The following is a 27,500-nucleotide window of genomic DNA, read 5'->3' on the forward strand; positions in this document are numbered from 1 at the left end:
GTCACTATTATTACCACGTTAAATGGTGTCATTACGCTTAATAATGAATACAATGTTAACCGAAATTATCCATAATAGTTCATTCATAAAAGCTCGCAGCTCGGCGCAAGACTTGTCCCTTGAAATTGACTGATGGAGATAATAATGAAGATGAGAAGGTGGCGCGGAAGACTTGGCAGTCTTCTCGGGACAGAGTTCTGATTCCTTTTCTTTCTGGTCTCCAAAGGTAGCCTACCTTCGTTCTCCGTCGCTCTTGGACTCTTTTCCAGGGATACTATGAGCGAATTTCAGAGGCGAAGGTAGAAAGAGTAAGTAAAATAGGTCACAACACAAGAGTAAGGAAGATTTTCAAACTTCTTCTTATGGTTTAAATTTGTCCATTTTGGTTTAAGAAAACAAAATGATAGACTCAATCGTTCTCTATTAAGAGATATTTCCAAAATTTTGCTTTATCGACTTTCATCTCTCAATTGCCCTTCACCAGAGCTAAAGGAACGAAGAGGAAGAGAGGGAACCTGACAGCCTGATCTGAATAATTCTTCCCTCTGGCATCAGCACCAACAACTGTCCGTAAACAGTCTCCACCTTTGTCCCTTCTTAAGACTACTTTAACTAGTAGGACAAGCTCCAGTGTTCATACATACATACATACGTATCAAGTGTCTGTAGCTTCCAAAGGGTATGCGTACCTACCGACGAAAATGAAACGTTCTAGGAATATAACGAACTGTCATGTACATTGGCTGAAAACAAGTAACAGAAGATATTAATTTTATAGTTTTATATTTAACTGACATATGTCCGAAATGTTACTGAATGTTTTACAAATGCATTCTGTAACAGAATCAAATTGCAATGAAATGCGCAGAAGTGCTTAACCCACACCCCTCCCCACAACCATTTTCTTTTTGATGGGGGATGGGATTTCAATGGAGAACCAGTTAAAGAATTATGATGCGAATAGAGTAGTCCACCTTTAAAGAGATTTAAACTGTTGTCAGTAGATTGTTTTAGTTCTTTACTTTGCTCGTTCACTTGGAATATACTGTATGTAAGCATAGCCCGAATTACCACAAGTAGGTGGATAACAAGTGTAAAACATGTGCATTTGTTTCTGGTATCAATTGTCGCCAACGCTGGCTACAAGATTTACGAAAGCGCCTAGGATTTTCAGTTCTCAATTATAGACTTGTTTCTCAAACTAAACTGAGGTAATATTGTTAACGTAAAAATAAAAACAAGCTAAAAATGCGCCGAAGTTTCTTCGGCGCAGTTGAGTTTTCTGTACAGCGTATAATGCAACGTGAAACTCTCAGCCACGGCCCCTGAAACTCACAGCCGGCCGTGGTGGCCTGTGTTGTTGCGGTGCTAGACGCACGATCAGGCTAACTTTAACCTTAAATAAAATGAAAACTACTGAGGCTAGAGGGCTGCTATTTGGTATGCTTGATGATTGGAGGGTGGATGATCAACAAACCAATTTGCAGTCCTCTAACCTCATTAGATTTTAAGATCTGAGGGCGAACAGAAAAATTGCGGACGGACAGACAAAGCCATCTCTATAGCTTTCTGTTACAGGAAACTATAAACTGATTCACAAACAAATATCCTCATTGAATGAAACGATCTGAAGTGGTTCCTCCTTCTGGTTTACAGATTTGGTAGTATGAAGAATCGATATTTACAAAACCTTTGCTGTTTCTTTGCTCTGTTAGATTGATGGCTAAATGTGCCTCTGAAGGGACTGAAGGAAATGAAAAACAATGATAAAAAAAAAGAAAATATGAAAAGAAAACTGTAACAGCATATCTATCCATATATATATATATATATATATATATATATATATATATATATATATATATATATATATATATGTGTGTGTGTGTGTGTGTGTGTGTGTGTGTGTGTGTGTGTGTGTGTGTGTGCCTGTTTGTGTGTGTGTGTGGACTGGTATGTCATTCAAGTTTTCTTTCCATATTTTAATTTTTTCTTTATCATTGTTTTTCATTTTCTTCATTCCCTTCAGAGGCACATTTAACCATCAATCTAACATACACACACACACACACACACACACACATATATGTATATATATATATATATATATATATATATATATATATATATATATATATATATATATACATATATATATATATATATATATATATATATATATATATATATATATATATATATATATATATATATATATATATATATATAGTTATATTACTGTAAGCTGCACTGATATTTTCTAACACTTTTAGTCCGCGCCAAAGAGACAAGGCCATTATTTTTGGAAGCCTTCCATGTTGTCAATTATTGCAGATTCACAAAAGTTTGTACTGATGAAGTCGTGGCTCTTTCTGAGCTCTTCTCTTGTGTATTATTCATGCTTGTTGATTGACGGCCGATCGTGGCTTCTTTATCTGTTTTAAGTTTCAAAGGATGTTTAAGATACTATCGTCACCAAGACTTTTTATTTGAGCAGGTATCGATCTTTCAGCTTTTTACTAAGAACTTATTTCCACTGAAAGATAATCTTCCTTTCTACTTCATCGCGGTCCAAAGCCTATTTCCAAAGGAAATCAGCATCAGCCTGTAATCAAAGGACACCCAAAAACCTGGCATTGTGTAAGGCAGCCATGGCTTACCGCCATCATCAAAAGAAAGACCACCACCGCCAACTCGTTCATCTGAAGTGTTTTCTTGGGACAGGTGCCCCATTAAAGCTACAGTGAGGTAATGCTCCATTGTTTGAGGTTATTTAGCAAAAAGACCAAATCCTTTTCTGGGCCATCCTTGATTACCTCCTCACATAACACCACCTCCCCTTCCCACCTGGGGGCCCCTTACAATGAATTTTCTCCCAGTCGTTTTTTTAAGATGTCAAGTGGTTCATTTGCAGTGGCTTCCACTACCCTATAACCCCTCCTGTTTAATCAGTCCTTTTTTTCGCCTTCACCTTCACCTTCCTCCGTTTCCTATGCCACCCCTTCCCATTCCGTCGCACAAGTGGATTTCTTTCGCATTAGTCAGTGTCAAATGCATTGACAGCCTCGGCCTTTGCCTTGCCGAGTACCATCACTCTTCAGTAGAGCTAGCCCTAGTCTGTGGCTTGTACTCGAGTTGTGCTATTAGAGGAGCCTATTATTTGGGTGCTTGCGTTCATTTTGCAGAGGGCGGCGAAGGGGGAAGAGTAGTGAGAATGTAGGAATGGAAGAAAACACGATAGCTTTTGACTTTAGTTTCAGAGGCAGATAATCGTCATTGTGGACCACTGATATGAAAGACTTCCATGATTTTTAATCGTTTTGTTGCAGCCTTCTTCGTCGGAGTATTTGAGGAGCCCGATCACATCTCGCTTGGATTTTGAATAACTGACGTCATATGTCATCAAGACGAGACCTGACTCGGTTGTAGCCATAGGCTACAACAAAGCTAGAAGTCTTTTCGCCGTTGATCGGAAGTAGTTTGTTTTACCTTTCATGTAGCGACTGTTGGTTGTCGCTGTTGGATCGATTGATTAATCCACGTCGTGTAGCCGCCATTGAGATCCCCCTTATAGGAGGGAACTCCGCTAAGTTTATAATACGTGGGCGGGGCTCAGGAAGATAATGGCCGGCCCATTGTCACCCAGAATATGCGTTCCACCACCGACTGCCTTGATTATGCTCCATAGGCCTCTGACTTCTAGTCTCTCTCTCTCTCTCTCTCTCTCTCTCTCTCTCTTTGTTTGAAAGCTGTGGTGATGTTTAGTCACCCAGCCTACAATAAGTGTTTAAGTGTTCATTTATATATACTATATATATATACAGTATATATATATATATATATATATATATATATATATATATATATATATATATATATATATATATATATATATATATATATATATATATATATATATATATATATATATATATGTGTGTGTGTGTGTGTGTGTGTGTGTGTGTGTGTGTGTGTGTGTGTGCAAGTAATTTCTTTGGGATTTAAGAGACGAATTGTAAGAGTTATCTTTAGGATCATCAGCATATATTACGGAATTATTTCCATTTCTAAAGTACCTACAGTACACTCAATGTCGAGTTATATGGGTATTGCTCCTCTCCTTATTATGAGCCTCGGGATTTACCGTGACTAACCCCTCTGCGAAAATTTGAGTTCATTTTGTATTTACTCAATACCCATAGAAATCATGAGGTTTAGTTATCAGATTTGCTTAGACTGGTGCTAATACTTCCCTGCTTAATATTACAAAGGGAACTAAAATTTACCTGGCAACATAAATCTGGCGCTTTCCAGTGAAAACAGAAACGAGATTCAAAGAGATGTCCTGACTGGGGTTATGAATGGTCGCCCAAAAGGAAGAAACCTCCACAAATAAGATGCAAGAAAACCTGGAATCGAGATTTGCTAAACAGGAAGAGGGAACAGGGCATTCCGGCTGAAGTTCAAATGGAAGGCGATCACAATGTTTGGGTTCAACTTGAAATGGGAAATTTGAACAGGGTTTTGGGGTCAAGTTCAAGTGGAAGACGATCGCAACGTTTGGGTTCAACTTGAGATGGGATATTTGAACGGGGTGTTAGATTCAAGTTCAAATGAAAGACTATCACAACGTTTCGGTTCAACTTGAAATGGGAAATTTGAACAGGGTGTTGGGGTCAAGTTCAAATGGAAGACGATCACAACTTTTGGGTTCAACTTGAAAAGGGAAATTTGAACAGCGTGTTGCGGTCAAGTTCAAATGGAAGAGCAAACAGGGTGTTTGGATTTAGATTAAAATAGAAAAGTAAACGGAACATTTGGAGGAATGTTAAAATGGCAGAGCAATTAGAAATTTAAGGCTTAATTTAACATGGGAGAGCAAACAGAGCTATTAGGTTTAACGTTCGGAGTCTCCCTACAAAGCAAAAGAGGGATGAAAGTCAGAGGAGGTCCACGAGATGAAGCAGAAGATAGGCGCGCCTTTCTAGCAAAGCGCTCGAAACTGCACTAGCGCAGAGAAGCTTCACATTGACCCCCGCCCACAGGTTAGCAGGACGCTAAAGTAAGAACCATTTTGTTGATGAGACGACGTTATCTTTTTTTTTTATTCTTCTATGCGAAGGAGGGTAATGAAAGAAGACCATTCTCACTCCTATGAACACAAACCCGAGCAGAGATGAATGAACTCTTTTTTTCACATAGCTGAAAAAGTTAACAAACTACTGAGAAATCTACGGAGATGAAGATTCAACCAAATCTGTTGAAAGTTGTAGGATGAAGAAATTATTTATCATCATAAATGGACGTCACCAAAACAAGGATCAACGCAGAAAATACACAACTTATTAAGAACTAAGAGAGTTAGTTGGCACATGAGAAAAAAATTTTCCTTGGAACGCAACATACTCACGCGCGAACAAACACACACACACACACACACACACACATATACATATACACATATATATATATATATATATATATATATATATATATATATACATATACAATAGGCTATATCCTACAGGGGAAAATATAATTAGTAACCTTATGGTTTATTCTCCAAAACTTTCGCATTGAAGACTCTTATAGAGATTTTGATTTTTAGAATGAGACTTTTTTGACAATATATAACATGCAAGAGAGAAAAGGGGAGAGATAAGCAGGTAAATTCACAAACGAATTTCTTTCCGTCGCTACTAATAACAATAAGAATAATAATGGAATGAATGGAACGTAAAATTTAGGACAAATGCCAAGCTCTGGGACCTATGAGGACATTCATCGCTGAAATGGAAATTAAGAGTAAAAAGGTCTGAAAGGTGTAACAGGAGGAAAGCCTCGCAGTTGCACCATGAAACAGTAGTTAGGAAAGGGTGGAAATTAAGATGGAAGAAAGAGAATATGAACGGAGGTACAGTACAAGGAATGAAAGGGGTTGCATATGGGGGCCGAAGAGACGCTACAAAGAACCTTAGATAATGCCTACATTGCCCCGCGTGAGGTGCACTGACGGCACTAGGCTACTCCCTTACGGGGAATAATAATAATAATAATAATAATAAAATAATAATAATAATAATAATAATAATAATAATAATAATAATAATAATGAGGAAAATCATAAAATCATAATCACATTTATACAGATCTTGAAATAAATTGCAACATCTCGCCAAATATGATCACGAATTCTCTAAAATGATAGTCTCCGACCATAAGGCCATTATCAATCCCGACAACATAGTCGGTGGCAATAAACCGGTTGATTTCCGTTTTCGTGACACGAATAATAAAGCAATATCTTTCGATAGATCTCATAACTGCCGGAGACTCTTCTGTACAATGCGATTATTTTGTTTGCGTTTGTTCTTTCCCTTCAGACTGCGAGGCCCCACGGATTGTTTCCTCGACCGTCTCATAAGCAATTTTCGCTAAAAAAAAAAAAGTGCTTCAACGCTCGTTCCGAAAAGAAGTACGACCATCTGAGTGTAATGAACGAGTTTTTCTGTCATGTCCTTACAAAGGCTTACCTTTGGAGTATTTCCGGACGCTGGGACCACTGCCAGATTTCCTAATATTACCTGTGAATATATTCCGAGATGATGGGTTAAAGATAATTCTCTCTCTCTCTCTCTCTCTCTCTCTCTCTCTCTCTCTCTCTCTCTCTCTCTCTCTCTCTCTCTCTCTCTTATGGACACAGTGTACAGGGGCTGATACACTAACTTTAGATTAAGCGTAGATATAAAACGTTAAGGTTGCCAAGTCAATCAGGTTCTTCAACTGTCAGAAAAGAATATGTCAAGCAAAGAGTACCTGTCCAAGTGTGCAACGCCTCGGTCGCCTGCTGATAATAATCCTAATAACCTTGAAAGCCATTAACCCAAACCTTCAGTCTTTCCGAACCTTTGCTCAGCCACCCGACAGCTGTAGGCTACGGACCCGACAGACTATCCGGAAAACATTTATGCTTTTATGGTTCAACAGCCCAAAACGAGGGTAATATCTCCTCGTTCATCTCTCTCTCTCTCTCTCTCTCTCTCTCTCTCTCTCTCTCTCTCTCTCTCTCTCTCTCAGCTAGCTTGAGCACTGAGATTTCTTTTTGTTTCCATTTCCATCAGGGTGAACAATTTGCCTGTGGAAGTAAAACGTCGTGTATTTTCTTGCATATCCAGTATTTGTATCGCACACAGTCATGCTCAAATAAAGGATTGAAAGATAATTTGTTCGGGTAATAAAAATTTTGGTATTCTGTAAAAATATATCTAGAAACACCATTTGAAAAAACATTGATGGGTGTATGACAATATTCAAATCAGTACAGTTATTCTTCTGATAAAAAGGCTCTACGCCATAAAAGGAGGTAAAATTTTATATATGATAAATTTTGACTTTTATCGAAAAAATCACAACCACTGAACCACTGGTAACTGGAGACGCCACTGGAAGTCAAAAGAGAAATCGCAGAAACTGTAAATGTCAACACAGGTAGAAATGACCATGAGGCCCTTATCGACGAAAATGTCATCTGTTACGGGGCGTAAGAATTCAGTGCAAGACTTTTCTGACTCATGTTGGTAAAGCTGCTGTTACGTCTCAGGTTACGTGTCAAGAGAATCATCCAGGGACCACTTCTCTCTGACTCATCTGCTAAAGCATATTCTGAACTGTGGCTGACTTTCTATCTGGTTACTGTAATACATAATCATATATATACCATATTCTATATATATATATCTCTGATGTCTCATATTCTGAACGAGTGTGGCTGACGCTTTCTATCTGATACATACTGTAGCCTATATATATATATATATATATATATATATATATATATATATATATATATATATATATATATATATATATATATATATATATATATATTATTTGTTATGAGGTTGCTGGCCCCGCACCTCTGTACACGTTGATTGCTATCGACTACCGAGCACATTTAATTTTGTAGGTGTATGATATTTAAACAAACAAAATAGTGATATTATGTATATATTTCTTGCACACCCACAATATACACACAAGCACGCGTGTAACAGAAATAATTTTCTGACTCACATCGGGATCGAAAGACCTGTGTTCGATCCTGATGTGAGTCAGAAAAAAAATATATACATGCATATATTTATATATATCACACCAGTTTATGTATGTATGCGTGTGGTATGCTTCTGTTGGACATTAGTGATAATAATTGTCTGTGGATGTGCAATACCTCTCCCAGTACAAAAAGCTGCCACGCCCATAACAATCAGCCTTCACATTTATGAAGTAAGAAGCGGACACGATAAATCACAAGAGAGAAACACCACCGTCGGAGGCGCCTTCACGTAGGGTTTAGAATGACATCATAAAATCAAGCTTTACCTGATCACCTCCCATTTGTCTCAAGGAACGACTGTGATTAACGCCCTGTTCATCATGGCTCTGCCGCCGCCGTACAGACGACAGAAGAGAGGCCAAAGAGGCAGAGACACTCACTCACCTCGGAGCGCGAGGTACTATGGCGATATATAGCTCCAGCTATCCATCTGTCTGTTTGAACATCATGTAGGATTTTGAATATAAATATTCTCTCTCTCTCTCTCTCTCTCTCTCTCTCTCTCTCTCTCTCTCTCTCTCTCTCCATGTGTGTGTGTGTCTGCTCTTTTCCTGTTAGGGGATACTTTTAAGATTCGATTTCGGCGATTCTTTCCGGGAGCTTTACCGAAGCGTGACGCTTCCTTGATTCTTTATACGGTAATTTGATTATGGGTTTAGACGGAGGAGGCTATGGTAGAGAGAGAGAGAGAGAGAGAGAGAGAGAGAGAGAGAGAGAGAGCGTTATTCAGAGGGAATGCTGAACACTTGGTATTGCTGACTAATGGGATAACACCTCTTTAGAGCATTGTTGTCAGTATCCACGTAACTGAAAATTGTATTTTTGTTATGTGCATGCTTCTATGTCGCTGTAATTCTGGCAATGGTGCAGACAGTTCTCTTGTGAAATCCGAAGCATTGTTAAGGCCAGACGTTTCCGTGCGTTTAGGATATCGATCATGCCTCGACGCTGGGCCCTAACGAGTTCTGAAGTGGGAATGACTTTGACCTTAGGGTAGCCAGAGAAGAGAGAGAGAGAGAGAGAGAGAGAGAGAGAGAGCTCTACTCATTCGTGTATGTTGCCACGTTTTATGTCCTATATCATTCTTTAGTTTTGCTTGACATTCGTTGTCTATTCCTGCAGTGATTCAGCCATTTTTAATGTTTGTCTCCGGAGATAATAACTGTATGGTGTTCTTTATGACGATATAAACATGCAATGTCTTCGAGAGATGCGTTGCGACCTTGATCTAGAAATTGCTACCGGAAATACTCATCGTCTAATTACTGTGGGAAGTTGATTACCACAGGAAGAGTTCTCTCGGAGAAAAAGCATTGTTGTCAGAGACGTCTAATTCGGTGACACGAAGCCATCTTTTTGCTTCCTTGCACTTCCAGGCATCTTTCCCCTGGCCTCGCCCAAACTCAACTGGCAGTTTGTTGTTCCTCAGGACTCTTCAGGAAAATTAGGTGTATATGTGTGTGTGTATACACACACACACACACACACACACACACACACACACACACACACACATATATATATATATATATATATATATATATATATATATATATATATATATATATATATATATATATATATATATATATATATATGCTCTTCTTTCTCGGGATAATCATCTGGTCAGATGTTGATTGTTCCGAGACTTTCCCCATCTGCAACGCTTCCTTAACAAGTGATTTGCATTTTATTTATATCTTGGAAAAAAAGATTCTATTCCATTCCAAATTTCCATATATAGGTTATAACTTTTCGAGCTAATTATCATGCTGTGAAATTACGGTATTATTCAGTTGCTGTGCTGAATTGCAGTACTGATGAAATGTATGTGCGCGAGCTTTTCCAGCCTTGTCGGCAGAAAATGTGTTCACCTGACATACATTTAGATAATTAAATAAGTCAAGAACACCCTTTAGACGCCAAAACATGCCAAAAGGGGTCGCGTGCTGCCCCCCGCTAGCATGGAAGCAAGATGTAACAGTTTCGGCGGCAACTTATGACAAGCGGTGTTAGCGGCGCAGCAGGGAGTCCAACAAGGCATCGGTGGTTGCCAACGCACCTAATATGCCTCACTATTATCTCGCATATTTTGCTTCATCCCTTTCTTTGTTCATAACTGTATTATTATAATTTCGCGGTCCGTATTCCCTCGGTTTACTCAGTGTTTGAACTGCAATGTAGTTGCAGGAACTTACGGAAAATTGAGGAGACGTGAAATTAAGCGAGAGGAATGCACCATGGCGACTACTGGCAGCCCACTTAAGTAACTAGCAGTCACCTCCAAATCAAGTTTAGGTTCTTTGAAACCTAATGGTGCATGCACATATTTCACAGCGCGGGATCAGTATGTCATCTGTTTACACAATTAAAATGATAACAGAGGCCAGCGAGATGAAAGGAAATGAGATATACCTAGAAGAAGACAAGAATGCTGTAGAAAAGACAGAAAGGAATTGATGTCTTGCGCTCTCCGTTTAATGATGTTTTAAAAGGCTCGTTACGAAACGCCCTAGGGTTTAATGCCCATCCTTCTTCTTGGCTGGAAGGAGAACGGCGTATAAACATTGCTCGAAAAGCCAGTTATCCAATCTAGCTAGGAATATATTGTGTTGTGCTCGGACTTGTATACCATGTTAATCGCAAGACTACGACTGAGTGACTGAGTGTTTTTTTTTTTTTTTCTGGGATCTGCCTTCTGATGTTAGAACAACAGGTTTACGTAGTTGATTTCTGCTGACCATTCTTGACGTTAGCACAGTAATGATTTCTTTTTTATTCTACCGTCTTGTCGCTAAGTTTCTCAACTTCATTTTTGTCTGTACGAGTATATATTGTAATTATTCTTGATTTTATGTAATTATTTGTTCCGTCAGGTATGTAGATTTCAACGAAGAATGTTTCTGATTTTTCTAGACATAAGTTGCCGTGTTTCATGGTAATTTCTAAAATCGCACTTGACTTAGATGAGTAGGCCTACTGAGAGAGAGATTTGCTTAGTTGTGAAGGACTTAAACTGCAGGATTTCATCCAGTTCAGTCTGCTAGTAGTAAAATACTGGAATGCATTTTTTTTACACTCTTCTTTTTTTGTTTCCAGCTAACAATCAGCTGATTAAGCTAAAAGATCAAGACTGACCCGTTGCTTAAATTGTTGCTTCTCATGTGGCCTTCAGTAAGTAGCTACGTCAGAGCTGTATAGATTCGGAGGCACATTTACTTAATAACTTTCCATTTTAGTTTCTCTCTCTCTCTCTCTCTCTCTCTCTCTCTCTCTCTCTCTCTCTAAAACTCTCTACAGTAAAACATACACACACACACACACACAGATAACATTATATATATATATATATATATATATATATATATATATATATATATATATATAATATATATATATATATATATATATATATTTTTTATTATATATATATATATATATATATATATATATATATATATATATATATATATATATATATATATATATATATATATATAGTGTAGAGGGTATATGTGTATCTTTAGTATCTTTATCTATTTACTGTAGAGATATTTTGAAATAATGGTAGGGTACAATATTTTAAAACGCAACCACCTATAATTCCTAATGGCTGAAAAATGTTTTGATTTAAAAATGCGATCAACTAGCAGATTCGTGTAAAACTGATATTATATACAGTAATATCAAGATACTTTCTCAAACTACCGATTACCTATCGCTCCTTGTTTTAGAATCTCTCTACATCAAGGAGCTGTCGCCTTCCTTGAACAACCAAACAACTTCCTCACCATTAGACATGGCCTAACTGCCTACTGCTCACACCCCTCCCTCTCTCTCTTTCTCTCTCTCCCCCTTCTTTTCTGCCATCGTCTTTGAGTGCTCACTTCTTATCACTTAGCATCCACACCTCTGAACAAGAGGTCCGGCAACACTTTTTTTTTCCGTGCATTTTTTATGTTATTTAACACCTAAATAATCTTTTAAGTATTAGCTGTCTAAGCATGTGTCGTAAGATCGTTTAACTTTTACTGTAACACTGATCTAGTGAAAACACTTCATGAGACGGTAATCTTCTCACTAAATGACGACCGAATGGCTATGACTACAATATACAGCTTGCGTGATGAAATTTACAGCTCGCTCTACAGGACAATTGAGGCTGTTCCCTTTTTGGTCCAGTTTTCTATTTTTTTTTTTTCTGTCCACTGTGGAAGCTGCAACCGACTACTGTATACAGTGGCAATGGTTACTTTAGTAGTTTTGTGTGTGAGTGTGTATGTGTGGAGAAAGAGAGAGAGAGAGAGAGAGAGAGAGAGAGAGAGAGAGAGAGAGAGATGAAGGGATGAAAGAGAAGGAAAGAGATCTGCTTTTATTTTCTTCATTTTACAATAAGGACAAGAAAGAAGGGTTAAGAAAATTGTTGATCATAATTAAGGTTTGATATTTTGGAGACAGCAGTAGGGGCACTGCACATTTTTGCACCATTGCTTGTTTATTCAGTATTAGAAATGACTAACCTCTGCCACTGTCCCTTTTTTTTATACCTTCAAATCAGATATTTGTTTCTTTTACGAATGTATTACAAGTGGAATATTCCTTCGTTAGATTTATTACGCTTAGGTGCTGTTCTGTATATCATTTAAATATTTTCTCCTTTTATTTATTTCTCACTGTTAGCATGTTAGAATTCAGTTTTAAATTACACACGTAACAAGCACTTTCTCTCATATAGTTGGTCATTTGTGCAGCTGTATCTAAATAAGTAATGATGTACAAGCATATATATATATATATATATATATATATATATATATATATATATATATATATATATATATATATATATATATATATATATATATATATAAATAAATAATATATACATACATACATACATACATAATGTATATTCATATATGCGTATACATCTAAATGGTTTTACAGCAATTTTTGTTCATTTCTGTACTGCTTAAATTACCGACCTTTCATTTTCTAATAAACAAAAGGCTTACATCATTTAGCTTGTAAATAATAAGTTGTAATTTTTTCAGACATGATAATATTACACAACATGCTACGGAACTTTTGCCCGAGATTTCTCTTCTCTTTTCCATTTCATTACTGTCCAGTTCCTTCTGTGATTGTGACAATTCACCACAAAATAAGTTTTAAAAGGACTTTGTATGTAATATCGGATGATAAAAATGATAGCTAGATATGTAGAGAATGTTACACTGACAGCCTTATGAACACATGCGTAGTGACGGACGCGTTATTAATTAACCGACTGTCTTCCTGTCTCTACATTAGCCCATGTTTTCTTTTTTTAATTTATCCCCGAGTTGCTCACTTGCAAGAAATAGTATTCTCGGTATTGTTAGCACAAGACGGAGCGCCCGAAATACCCCGAAGACTGAAGTTAAGTAGAGAGGTTTTGGATGGCGTCCTGATTAGTCTTTTGTTCGCAAGCTATGTGGACCTAACTGGTTTCCAACCCTGTTACCCATAACTCACGGGCCAACTCTATAATTATCTGCGTATAAGGCCACCAAACTGAAGATTTTCAGAGACCCATCTCGATCTTGGCCGCTGCTGGCTGCTGCTAGAATACATTCGATGAATATACGGCCAGGTGTTCCGCTGTCTAGATTTCTTCTAGATACCTTGTTTTTTTTCTTTAATGTCTTTCAGCGAGGCTGTTGGGATACTAAGAATAGGAAATCCATGAAAATAATTTAACAAGGGTGTATATCATTTAAGTGTTCAGAGTAGAATACATAAGAATAATTTTCGATTTATCTTTCTACACAACCAATTTTTGTGCCCGAGAGCTATGTTCATAGATCTATAGATTCTTCTGAGGAACTCATACTTAAGGCATGAGCCCTTCTACTGAGAGAACGATGATGATGACATTCTAAGTCTTCGGGTCCTAGCCGTAATTCGTTGACCTCATATCGCTAATTAGTAGTGGTTTTTTTCAACACCTCCAGCATATTAATACGGCTTTGAGGTTATTTTGTCTTATGAGGAGAAACACTATCTTCAGTACAACTCTCCACTTAAATTGAGAATCCCATACACTGTTGAAATCGGGATTTAGAGAAGGAAAAAGGCAGATTGTTTGAGTGGCAGGTCCCGGCATTAGAGAAGATTTTGTATAGGTATACAGAATGATGTATAAGGCAGTCAAGAGGAATGCGAGAGAGAAAAAGAAGGGGTGAATCTATGCAAGTACTTCAAAAAACCAGAGCACTAGCAGGAGTCAATGCAAACGCAAATGTTAATGAGCCGGAGAACATCAAAGTTAGCAGTGTGGGTTTAGACAAGGAAAAGTGTGGATCAAGTTTTTGTTATGAAACAGTTGTTTGAGAAGTTTGAGAGTCGAGGGAGAAAGTTGTATGTGGTATGCACAGACCTAGAGAAAATTTATAATAAAACTTATACAGGCCGTTGAACTTGCGTGATGTATATGTAATTTATTGAGAGCAATCAGAAGTTCTGGTGATGGTTTTGAGGGTATTGCAGAAGAAATATGTAGATGAAGAAGCGATTTGAGTATCAGTGAGCAAAAGATCGGAGTGTTGTATCTCCATGGTTGTTAGCGATAGACCAGAGAAAGGGCAGATGCAATGGAAAAGTTTTTGGTATGATGGTGGAGCGTGGAATTAGTAATGTTTGAAGATGATGCTGCAGTATTAGCTGATGACTGGGGGGAGAAGCTGAAGAAACTGATAAAAAAGTGTGATAGCGTCCTTAGAGAAAGAAATGGAGAGAATCTTAGCAAGAGCAGTATACAAGTGTAAATGGCAGCCATGATGATAGCACAAATAATGCTAGTATAAATGATGAAAGAGTGAAAGTGTTTGATTCGTAATGTTATGCAGAAGTTCATTAAATAAACGAAGTGACCTGAGAGAAGCATAACTAACAGAACACCTTATGAAAGGAAGGTAAGAGCCTCTCTGTAGCTGGTCTGGAAGGGAAGAGGAGTGTCTATGGAAGAACTCCTTGGAATATAACGTAGTAATTAAGGAACTAATTCTAATATATGAAGTGAATGAAGTGTGGATGATGAATGGGAACAAAAGATGAAAATGAGAGCTGTAGGGATTAATTGTTTGCGTAATACATATAAAGTGAAAATGGATTAGGATTGGTTGGGGAGAAAGTTGTACAATTTTTTAGTTTTGGGAGGAAGGAAAAGAATTGTTAGTTTGAGGAAACAGAACAGGTGTCGAAAGCATGTGGCTGTGTCTATGTGCTCTTCATGAGGCATCTCTGTAGCCTACTGTGGGTGGCCTATATGAAACAGCTAACGCAGATGTTTTCTGAGGTTAAAGGGTAAGTGTGGCAGTGACTGCGGTCGTTCTTCTCTAGAGCAGCCCTTATTTGAGGAAATGCCCCATTTGCGAGAAAAAAATAGGAACTGCTGATGATGAAATATATTGAATCTTACATAGTATGCATCCATGTTTGGCGCTTTCCTCTGCTATAGCCATTTCTTCTGTATCTCTTTGATCAAAGATGCTACGTAAATGAGTCTGGTGTTCTGCATACTTTACTGAGCAGAATTATGTTGCAATTGAACATATGAGAGAGAGAGAGAGAGAGAGAGAGAGAGAGAGAGAGAGAGAGAGAGAGAGAGAGAGAGAGAGAGAGAGAGAGAGAGCCAAATGAAAAAATTTATCTTCTTACAGAGAGAATGCCAAAGATCGCATGTTATATATACTGACAACAGACTGGATAATATATATATATATATATATATATATATATATATATATATATATATATATATATATATATATACATATATATATATATATATATATATATATATATATATATATATATATATATATATATATATATATATATATATATATATATATATATATATATATATATATATATATATATAAGAATGAATATCTGAGCCATTGTAGAGACAGTTGTTCGTTATTGGTTCTGCGAATGTCAACTAGTGGGTTGGCCATTGAACAAAAGAAATGTTACGTAGTTGGTAAATTAACTCACTAGAAAAAATATTAAGCTATCAGTAGAACTGTACTATTTCTTATTGACAGGCAGGTGTAAGTAGGGGAATATCCGGAGCTTGTCTTATACATAATATTTTAATGTTGCCAAAACATATTTCCCAATAACATTAAGAAAAGTCGCCACTGGCCATCGTAACACTATGTGCACAATATTTTGTACAAGTCATAAGTGACTGTACGAACGTGGATCATTTTGGTGGTTGGTTTTTATACTTTATCACTTGTGTCGTTTCATGGTTAGTGTTATTGCGTTGAAATGGTAATCAGGGCATGAAAATTAATTAGTGGATGTTCAGATCAAGGTCTGAAGCTCGTTTTCAGTAGAGATAGGTGGTCATGTCATCAGAAATGACCCAGTGGTCAGGAACAAAACAAAACCTGGGAAAGATTAATGTTGGGTAGGTGTCGGGGTGGGGGGTGGGGGGGTTGAAAGTGACGAGTGTAGGTTGATTTGTGGGCGGGGCCTGTCCCACTATTGGTTAAGGAACTCCGTATATATTTACCAATAAGTGATGGCAGATGGTCTTTGGTAGGTGGGGCCTGAGTGACCATCATTCTACCTGACCCTAATTAGGAAACCTGGACACTAAGGGTATTTCCTTTTTAAATTCTCTCTCTCTCTCTCTCTCTCTCTCTCTCTCTCTCACACACACACACACACACACGTGCACACTCATAGCCTGACAAAAGACTCTTTCAGTGTTGATCTAACGTGTATTCTTCTTTTCTCCTTCGCAGGACCACCCATCACTGAGAGGAACACCTCTTGCCATGCTGGCTGCTCAGTGCAACAAACTGACCAGCAAGAGCCCACCGCCATTGGCAGACGCCGCAGTTGGTAAAGGTTTTCATCCCTGGAAGAAAAGTCCCGTCGGAGGCGCTACGGGTTCTGGTGGTGGGGGCGGAGGAGGAGGAACCTCAGGCGTGGGCACAAGCCAAAGGTCAGGCCCCGCCTCTACCCCCACCGGTGGTCACGGTTCTGCATCCTCTTCCACCAGTTACCAACGACCCACCGTCACCACCAGTGCCACCTGCTCCTACCCTCAGCCATCCGATTTGTACTTCCCGTCGGCGTCTTCATCCAGTGGACAGACAGACACAGCTCAAGCTTCCCTTCTATCTAAAGTGGACGCCTCCTCCCATATCCCTGCCATGAGTTCCATGTACTCCAGAGTAGCGGGCGTAACGCACCCTTATGAGTCTTGGCCCTTTAACAGCATGGCAGGAGCGGCTTCGGCCATCAAACCCGAAGTTTCAGCTGTGAATACCCTGAACACCACCAGCTGGTGGGACATGCACAGTGCAGCGGCTGCCTCGGCAGGATCATGGTTGGATATGTCTGGGGCAACGTCAGCCGGCCTGTCTGGTGTGGCGGGTATGTCACAAATGGCCAACTACCCCACAAGCGATTATTCCACACTTTCACACACATTAGCTGCCTCCAACACAGCCCACATTCTCTCCTCCGGGCAGCACTTGCTACAGGACACCTACAAATCCATGCTACCAACCCAAGGGATGGCTCCAGCTATGGGCTCCCCCTTCGGACTTGGTCAACCCACGCTGCCACAAGTTCCATCTCCACGATCCCAAAGGCGATACACAGGGAGAGCCACGTGCGACTGCCCCAACTGCCAGGAAGCTGACCGTCTTGGCCCGGCAGGTGCCCACCTACGGAAAAGGAACATCCACTCTTGCCACATCCCTGGCTGCGGGAAGGTTTACGGCAAGACGTCCCATCTGAAGGCGCATCTACGCTGGCACACGGGTGAGCGCCCTTTTGTTTGCAACTGGCTCTTTTGTGGGAAAAGGTTCACGCGATCCGATGAACTACAGCGTCATCTACGCACCCACACAGGTGAGAAGCGGTTTGCGTGTCCAGTGTGCAACAAGAGGTTCATGCGGTCGGACCACCTCAGCAAGCACGTCAAAACACACAACGCCTGCAGTGCCGGAAAGAAGAACTCCGACGGCAGCGAGTGTGACAGCGAGAACAGTCAAAGCGAGCCGCCTTCCGTCTCTTCTCCAGCATCTGTCAACACGCCTCCGATCAACACGCCCACCACCCCCACCGCCCAGGCGATGAGTCCGCCCGCCCCAGATCTTAAGCCTATTGTGTGAGACGAATGGATCACGGGTATTTTCTGACTATCCCTCCCTCCCTCCCTCCCCCACACCCCTTGCAACACGAATCATATAAGTTGGTTCATCTCCCTTCTGCTGACAGGTGGCGGTGGTGGGCAGTGTGTGGGTAGAAAGAACAATATCATTAACACCAACAACAGTCATTTCAGCACCAACAACGACAACAAAAACAGCATTAATACAGATACAGACAGCATGGTGCAAAGGGGCGTTTTTTCGCCATATGCACAAACACATTCATACACGCATTCACACACATTTATACACCCTATTCTTGTGATAGTGGGCGTCGGAAGCGGCGCCCATGGTGCTGGATTGTCAGAGGGGAGATTAATGCTGGGTCCTGTTGTCAAATAAGGAGGAAAGATTAGTTCCAAAGAAAACATGACGAAAAGAAAGATAAAAAGTATAACAGGTCAGTTAGTGTACTTGAGATTGAGATTGCTTTGCCGTACAGGGCCTGTCGTGTTCTCTGCCCCCTGACTCTTTCAGTCACCGTGTCAGAATGTGCCAAATCTAGCGCCCTTCTATAAGCCATGTGTGTAAAGTGTCTATAGTGTTTACTAATGTAAGGTGAATTTAAAACCAGTATGATAAAACTAACTACGAAGTATTTATGGGCATTGGTTCCAGTATTTTTTTTTTTTTGCGTAATTCCTGCCTTTCATTCAGTTGCATTATAATTTTATTCTTATTTTCTACATATCCAAACCATTATTTGTAGTAACGATGATTTTTTAACCTCTGAAATGACATACGGTTACCTCTATTATGCAACGAAATTGAGCAACCCTTTGAAACAGAGATTTTGACATTCAAGGGCGACTTCAAGCCCTTCTGTTTACAGGAGTTCCCCTGAATCGACTGTGATTGCGGCCACAAGCCATCTGAGAAAGAGAATAGTTACGAGATTCATGTAGTCGTTCAGTTCTGAATACAATGATTAAAATCGCTGATAAAGTTTGTTTCTCATTTTCATATGAAAGAATTCAAAGCACGAAAGAAAAACACTAATTAATGTTCTCGATCTGAAGGTTTCTATGTCGTCGATTTATTCTCGCGGAAATCACGTGCACAAAGAACTCATTTTGTTGCTTTGGTTATTGATGAGTATTTTCAGTTTTCATTAAGCACAAGAAAAATCCTAATTGGACGCAATGTGTGAGGAAGGGGTATCAGCCATAGAATCTATTTCTTATATCCTCCCTAATTCCATATAACTACCTATTTCTCTGCAACATTGTAAGGCTTAGATGCTGCTGCTTTTTTTCCCCTAATTCATTTTATATATACCCTTTCTCTCTCTCTATATATATATATATATATATATATATATATATATATATATATATATATATATATATATATATATATATATATATATATATATATATATATATATATTATATTATATTATATTATATTTTATGTTTAATAATATTTTATGTTTAAGAGAGAGGAAGATGAATCAAACTGCACCAATTCTTACAATGTTGCACAATTTAGTCAGTAGCTAAGTTATGCAACCCTCTATTCCAAAGAAGTGAATGACTGTCAATATATGCTCTATACCCAAATCTTTCTCCCTCTCCATGGAAATGCTAAGAAACCTTCTGTGTATTAGTGTTTATATATTACTAGTTATTTTCGCTATAAGAAGGACTAAGTAAAATCTTGGAATCTGCTTTGACTCAAATCGTTCCCTTAACTTCATGTGCAGTCAGAAAATTTCATTCATAAATTTAAAGTTTTATTCGATTACCTTCAGATTTAGAGACGAAAACAATAGAAAATCATGGCTTATATTACACTGGGAATCTGGAAAAATGTGTAAATGTCCTTCTATAATTAGCTTCATGACCTATATACATAAGAGAGAGAGAGAGAGAGAGAGAGAGAGAGAGAGAGAGAGAGAGTATTTTATGAAGGATATTCATTAGGAGTTTCCAATGTACAACGTGTCCATTTCCGAGTCATTTGAGTTCAATTACCCATCCAGTGAGGGAGAAGGGGATTGGGCAGCAGGACAACGCCGGCCACTAACCAATTACAACCCCTATTTTGCCCATTTTGCCTATTAATTCAGGGCCAATTTACCTTTAGCCGGTCCCCTCGCCAATCCTGCATCACTACTTGAACTCTCCCCACTCTATCTCCCCTTCCAAACCTCGTTCCATCTTGTGCAATCATCTCCTCACACGCGCGCACACACACACGCACACATAGAGAGAGAGAGAGAGAGAGAGAGAGAGAGAGAGAGAGAGAGTTCAGTAAAAACGTGTCCAGATGTTGTGTCAGTTGTAAAACCACCACTCCAGAAGGAGGCAAATTAGGAAGTGACTGACAAAACGGAGTCCATAACAGGGAAAAATAGCGTTACCTAATATGTAAAATATTCACGTTATTTTGCGCAGACGCGCGTCAAGGAAACGTGTGCTGTCATGTGATAAGGAATGCATTTTCATTTACATACAGAATTTGAACCAATATAAACGATGAAAATGACGCATCAGTATTATTCTCACGAAATTCCGAAGTGACGAAAAGTTTCTTAACGAACGAGTCATTATCTGCAATTAAAATGAATAATTCTGGTCTGTCATAAAGGGAGTGAGAAGGATTTAAGTATTTAACTAATAGTTTGCTGAAAAAAAAAATCATTTTGCTGCAATTTTACAGGAAAAGAAACGATTAACACAGCAGACTATCTTTATCTTGAGACCAGTTTCGAATGAATTTCCAGAATTATGATCCTGAAGATAATGTGCGCAATTACGGTCATTTCAGAGGCAATTCCTACAACGATGTCATTTGCCTATACCTTAATTTTGTGGTGGATTTGAGTTACAGTCTTGAGTTCTCAGGCACAGTCAAGACTTTTATGAACGCTCTTATTCTTTGCATCACAACAAACATAAATTGTCATTGATTTTATCAGGTTAACGTAGTCATATCAAGCCAGGAGTTACGTCACTCATATGCGTTATGAATGTGAGTTGAAATCCAGTGCCTGGAGAGTCAATCCATTTCGGGTCGCAAATGTAGCTGAACGCCGCTCTGCGTGTCTGTCAACGAGTCATTGTTATTTCTTGCCATATGGGATGATACTAAAACTGACTCGAGTTTTGTAAATCCCTAGCTGAAAAGCAGCCATTAATGTTAGCTTTACAATGCCCATATAAATGTTAATCTATTTTGTATATAGATCTTTGTACCAGATAATGCAAGAATTCTTTTTCTTTCTCATCTCCAGCGGGCTTTGTTATGGAGAATGGCCCATTCTTCAGAATATGTGCAAATATTAGTAATCAACACCTACACAAACAATATACATATATATATATATATATATATATATATATATATATATATATATATATATATATATATATATATATATATATATATATATATAAATAAATAAATATATATATATATATATATATATATATATATATATATATATATATATAAATATATATATATATTTCATCTTTATATATATATATAGCAATGTTTGTTATGACTGAGGAAGTTTTATTTCATTCATAAGCTCTTTTTTGATAATGTTAAAAATCTTACAATGCAACAAACAAACACACGCAGTAATTAGATGTTTTTAGCTCATTTCCCAGTACAGAATAAATGCCATAAGAAATGTACACTAAAAGGGAGCTTCCTCTATAGATTCTGTATATTTACTTGTTTGTAAATATGTATCCTAAGTTAATTAATCAAAGTCAAATAGAACTTGCTTGTGAAAGCCTTACGAAAAAAGAGCTTATGATTCTTTTCGGACTTTCTCTGTATTAGATATAGAGGTCTTTCAGTCACTTTGCTTGGGCAGTTGCTGTATTTCTGATCTCATTTTCGTTAAAAGGAAGGCTATTACGATTACATATGTATCTGGTAAAAGTAACCAGATTCTAGATTCTATATATATATATATATATATATATATATATATATATATATATATATATATATATATATATATATATATATATATATATATATATATGTATATATATATATATATATATATATATATATATATATATATATATATATATATATATATATATATATGTATATATATATATATATATATATATATATATATATATATATATATATATATATATATATATATATATATATATATATATATATATATATATATATATATATATATATATATATATATATATATATATAGAATCTCTCAGTACTATTTTTTTGTTTTATCAGTTTGAGACCATCATTATCTGATCATCTGTTCATCCCAGCACGAGTGACTGAGAAAACTTCTGTGTCCAAACTTTAAAGCACTATGTCTGAAATTTCATTTCCCAGAATCTGTGATGAATTTTGACTGTCTTTGCAACAGAACTGGGGGTCGAGAGCTTTGTCAGAAATGTAGAAGACGGTTTTCCGACGAGGTCAAGGGACGCGTTGCATTATTATTTCTGAAATTTTTAAAGTTAGCATTTTTTTTAATTTGTAAAATTTCTTATAAAATTAGTAAGGGGAATGGCTCAGTGTCTAAAGTTATAAAGCAACTTGTTTGCAACAGTTCTTACTCCACCAGTTCTTTGTTGTAAGAGACAGTCAGCAAATCTGACTTTAGAGATTCCTATTCATGTCCGATATGTCCTGCTGGTCGATTGTAACATTATATTTTACTTTATTGTTTTATGGAAGGCTATTTTTTGTTCTATGAAGGCCTATGGGCAATTCCTTAAAGCCCTGCGCCTTCATAAAACTTCTCTTCTCCTTTTGCAATAATACTGTAGTTAATAGCCCGCCATCCCCAAAAAACTAAGTGAAGTCAAGATTATGAGAAAAGGTTTCAGTTGTAAAGTGAGAAAAATTTCTTTCAAGAAAGATATCTAAAGAAATCTAGTTTTGCTACATTGTTTACGCCCTGGCAAGGGCCAAAAATTTTTGTCATTCTGTGCAATTTTCTATTCACAACTGAAATCAATCACTTACAATATTTTTCGGGTATGTTTCACAGATCCTCTACACAGATCACTCCGAAATCAAAGGTAGGATCCAGCAAAGGACTCAGAATGGCTATTTTCTTTCTTTTATTTTTTTGGATTACCTTAAATTCTTACAAAGTCATCGTAAAATGTAAACTTATGTACATCTATAGCATTCTTCATTTACAGATCTTTACCCTTGAACCGATTCCTCATTCCGTATTTTTCTGTTGCTAACTTGCTTCCAGGATTTGAAGTGACACGAATGAATCTAGACAGAAAGCCCTCATGCGCACATAGGCGAGCAGGCATGATATTATTTTAAAAATTCCCATCTTAGTTCAAAGAAAGAGAAAATGTCCACATTCGTTTTGCTGGATCCTACCGCATGACCCAAATGTACCTTTAAGAGATTTGGGGGTACATGTATTATGACAGTTGTACCCGAAACTTTACCTAATGATATTTTTGTGAAACAGGTAATGAGTTCGGGTCTCATGCTCAGGTATTCCTGGTTAAGGAATCCCCAGTTCTCCCTCCCCACTCCCCAAACCCCTTTGTTTGAACTATGTCATGTTCAGGTTATATGTTCTGACAGGTTTTGTTCGATAAATTTCACCAACATTTGCTGGTATCTGGACAAGATTTTAACTCCTGGACAGTATTTCTTTCCTTTTGACAAGATTCTATTTTTCTTTAGCTCTTTTAAAAGTATCTTACATCTCTCTCTCTCTCTCTCTCTCTCTCTCTCTCTCTCTCTCTCTCTCTCTCTCTCTCTCTCTCTCTCTCTCTCTTTCATAAATATAAACGTTGGAAGCCAGATTCAGCAGCTTTAGATACTGTTAAAGTTTTCAACTTCCTGAATCCAGGTAATTCCATTTGTGCCATGCTTAGCTCAGCCTTTTTTTGCCTCTTCTGTTGAACACTTCTAGTCGGCATTTCAGAAATCACAAAGAATGTCATGGTGCCTTTATTAAGCTCATTATATGCCAGTTTACTTGGTATTTTTGCTGTTCGTATCGCATCTTTGCATTATAGTACGCCTCACTCTAGATGATTGTATTTATGTTATCAGTCTTCCCTTCATTTTCCTGTAATCAAATTATGCTTTACAAACTGAGAAACCTGAGTTCTACTAGATGTTCTGTGAAAATTCTCTCTCTATCTCTCTCTTTTTCTCCCTCTCTCCCCTGATGTTTGTTGAGTGCGTACGTGTGTGTGTGTGTGTGTGTGTGTGTGTGTACCTGTTCAGGATTTCTTGTCCAGATGTACCGATAATCTGTAGTGTTTTGGCTGGAGGGCGGGCCAGAGGAGACGGGAGAAGCTACCCAAATGATATAATCAGATTTGAAGTCACCAAACGTAGTTCAAAATTGTTCTTACCTTGTTGTCCCCTGTATCTCCCCGTCTTGGCCGCTACGTTTTGGGTCGAGAAAAGGCTAAGTATAAACCTTTCGTTTGATTCGTTATTAGTCGTTTGCCTGTAAGTGGGCATCACAAGGGCATTATTGTCCAAAATTAGACATAACGCAATGACTTTGATATTTTGGTGCGTCACGTTGCTCAAGTAAGAATGCTTACATATTTCTTTTAATGTGAAAACTCTGACCTCAATAGAAAGAGACATATCTCCTTGCATGTACAAACAAAACATGCTTAGCCTTTGTTGATACCGGAAACTAGTAGGCTACCAAGTATTTGTATAATTTTTCCCCCCAACACGAGCTTGACCCCTTTATATAGAGTACAGTATAAAATTGATTTATTTGAAACTAAAGTACAAAAAAAAGAGAAGAATTAAAGCTCCCAACATAGATTGTTAAGTGAAGATGGTAGCCGCTGGAGTAGAATTCTGGCTACGTCCATAGATAGCGTTCGTTCCCCATCCTGGCTCTGCATCCCGTCCTGTCGAAGCCCGCCCTCGGCCCAAGACACAGGTCACCTAACTCCCGTTTTCTTTAAAGGATAAGTGGGGTGACCATGCCAAACACAACCATTGCAAAGTCCTATATGGCTGACAGGTATTTGTATATAAATGAAGAATTAAAAATGTCCAATTCTAGTTGTACGAAAAATGAATAACATTTGTGTAAATAAACTGTGCCTTCAGAAAATCTGCATCTGCTATATGTATATGTATAATAAGAATTAATAAAACATAAGCGTTCACCAGTCTATCCTTATCTTCCGAACACGATATGCGTCTAAGAAAGGAAAGCGATTGCAAAGATACTTTCATTAAGTTAGAAAAATAACTTCATATCAACCAACAAGTGGAATGAACTGAATAATGAACATAAGAATTAATTATTTGCATGCTAGGCAAAAGAGAATGTTATTTCTGTTAAAAGTTTGAACAAAATAACGGAAAAAATCTTGAATAAATTTAGGATTTGGGCTTCATGACCCAATTTTACAGTCCACCCAATTAATCCGACCTTTTTCTCTTTTATTCTTAGTTATCAATCATTTCTAGAATTGAAAGTCAAATTCCAAATCGAATAGATTCACGTCAATGCTTAGAAGAATGCAGCATAACTTTCCATCCCTTTTCGGTCATTGAGAAGCTTTCACTTCATTCATGTACACAGCACTGTCATCACGCCGAGTATCTCACTTTATTTAAGAAGCAACACAAGAAATGATCGTGGTCGGATTATTAAGGGTAGACTGTGAATCTGGTAACACTTATCTGGATGTCGTCAACTGTTCACAATAACTCGTGTCCTCTTCTGCACTTTCCAGCTTCTGTTTCTTGTTCTGTCTTCTCTTCTCTCGATTCATTTCTTTCCACCTTGCAGCTATTTCCTTTCTTCAATTTCTGACGAAAATAGGATCTTGTCAAAATATCATTTTCATTCGATGCAATATTATTTTCGCACTGTCATTCTTCATGAAATAACGTTTGGGAAGCATGAAGCACATTTGTCTTCCAGTGACTGCACAGTCTGCAGCGTAGTTTCCTCCATGTCTTTTGTCTTCTGAGGGTATCAGTGCGAAAGGCAAAAGGATAAACCTTGCTGCAAACAAAAACACAAAGACACTCAACAAGAGCTCTGTAAAAAAAAAGACAATGCCTTCTTTAAAAAAAAGAACATTATAGGTAGAAGAACTAAAAGAAAAAAGTTATAAAAACAAATACGCACAACATATGACCATCAGTTCTATTCTTTCACTCTCTGCTCTCAGTACAAGAAAAGCTATTTGTTACTCAAAAGACATTTTGTTTAAAATAGAAAATAAGGAAAAGTCTTACTGAGGCAAAAAAAAAAAAAAAAAAAAATTCACTATTCACTGCATGATTCGACTTTAAGATGTTGAGTTTCCTATGTACTGGCCTGAAATTCTAGTTTAATGATATAAAGAAAAGAATATTCACTGCTAGTGACCTTTTCAGATCTACACGGTTGTCAGCAATCAAGTTTCAAATAAAAGAAATGGATAAAGTTCTCAGCAATTTAAAAGTTAGAAATAGTTCAGGATATTAGATTATCGATCTTTACAATAATATATATTTCATGAAATCAGGCTAAACTTGATTTACTTATCAACCTAATTAGAACAATGAAGTAACTGAAGCATGTAGTCTGAATCATAAGATACAAACAAGGGTTTTTATTTTCAAGGAACTAAAAGAATGGTTAACAGTTCTTTTAGTCAAAGTTAACGATAAAACCTCCATTTTACGTTCATTTCTTGCAGAGGGAGGGAGAAAGAGAGACAGACGAGGATTAATGTTGAAAGTGAAGATGCTAAACAATTATTAATTAAAAATACTCCAATCTTGAATAGCTTACAGTAAGATTCCTGGAATTCATTATGGTAGCTTGCAGCATTAGAGTACTGACATTTGTTTAGCAAGTGATCTTACCTACAGCTTAAAACAGTCAGACAAAAAGGCAATTTCAGCAGTGGAATTGGTGGGATGCAATGCACAGGAAAATAAACTGCTCACACTAAAGTCTAATGCATGGCTATCGTGCATCGTGTGAAGTTAGAAATTTAGGTAAATTTTAAGGAAGAAACCCAAGGCAGTGTAACACTTTCCTTCATTGTCATAATCAGACGCTTCATTACGAATGATGTTCGCATTAAAGCTAAATTATGAGGGACTGGTGTTCCAGTGCACTTAGCTATTGTCATTTCAACGTGTAAGTACACATAACCTGAGTTGACGTAAATCTA

General features: G+C 37.6%; 1 protein-coding gene across 3 annotated transcripts in view; it reads left to right on the plus strand.

Moving 5' to 3' along the window:
* Positions 1-27,500, plus strand: part of LOC136826869 (transcription factor Sp9-like) — a 114,455-nt gene that overhangs the window by 71,395 nt on the left and 15,560 nt on the right. For 2 of the 3 annotated variants that reach the window (XM_067084381.1, XM_067084382.1), the window contains exon 2: positions 16,921-19,582. In XM_067084381.1, coding sequence (XP_066940482.1) covers positions 16,921-18,303 — 1,383 coding nt within the window. In that variant the 3' untranslated portion in view covers positions 18,304-19,582. Of the gene's footprint in view, positions 1-16,920; positions 19,583-27,500 lie in introns of those variants that run through there. The other variant, XM_067084383.1, reaches the window with a different exon arrangement.

Source organism: Macrobrachium rosenbergii, chromosome 41 (assembly GCF_040412425.1).
Source record: "Macrobrachium rosenbergii isolate ZJJX-2024 chromosome 41, ASM4041242v1, whole genome shotgun sequence".
Classification (NCBI taxonomy): domain Eukaryota; kingdom Metazoa; phylum Arthropoda; class Malacostraca; order Decapoda; family Palaemonidae; genus Macrobrachium; species Macrobrachium rosenbergii.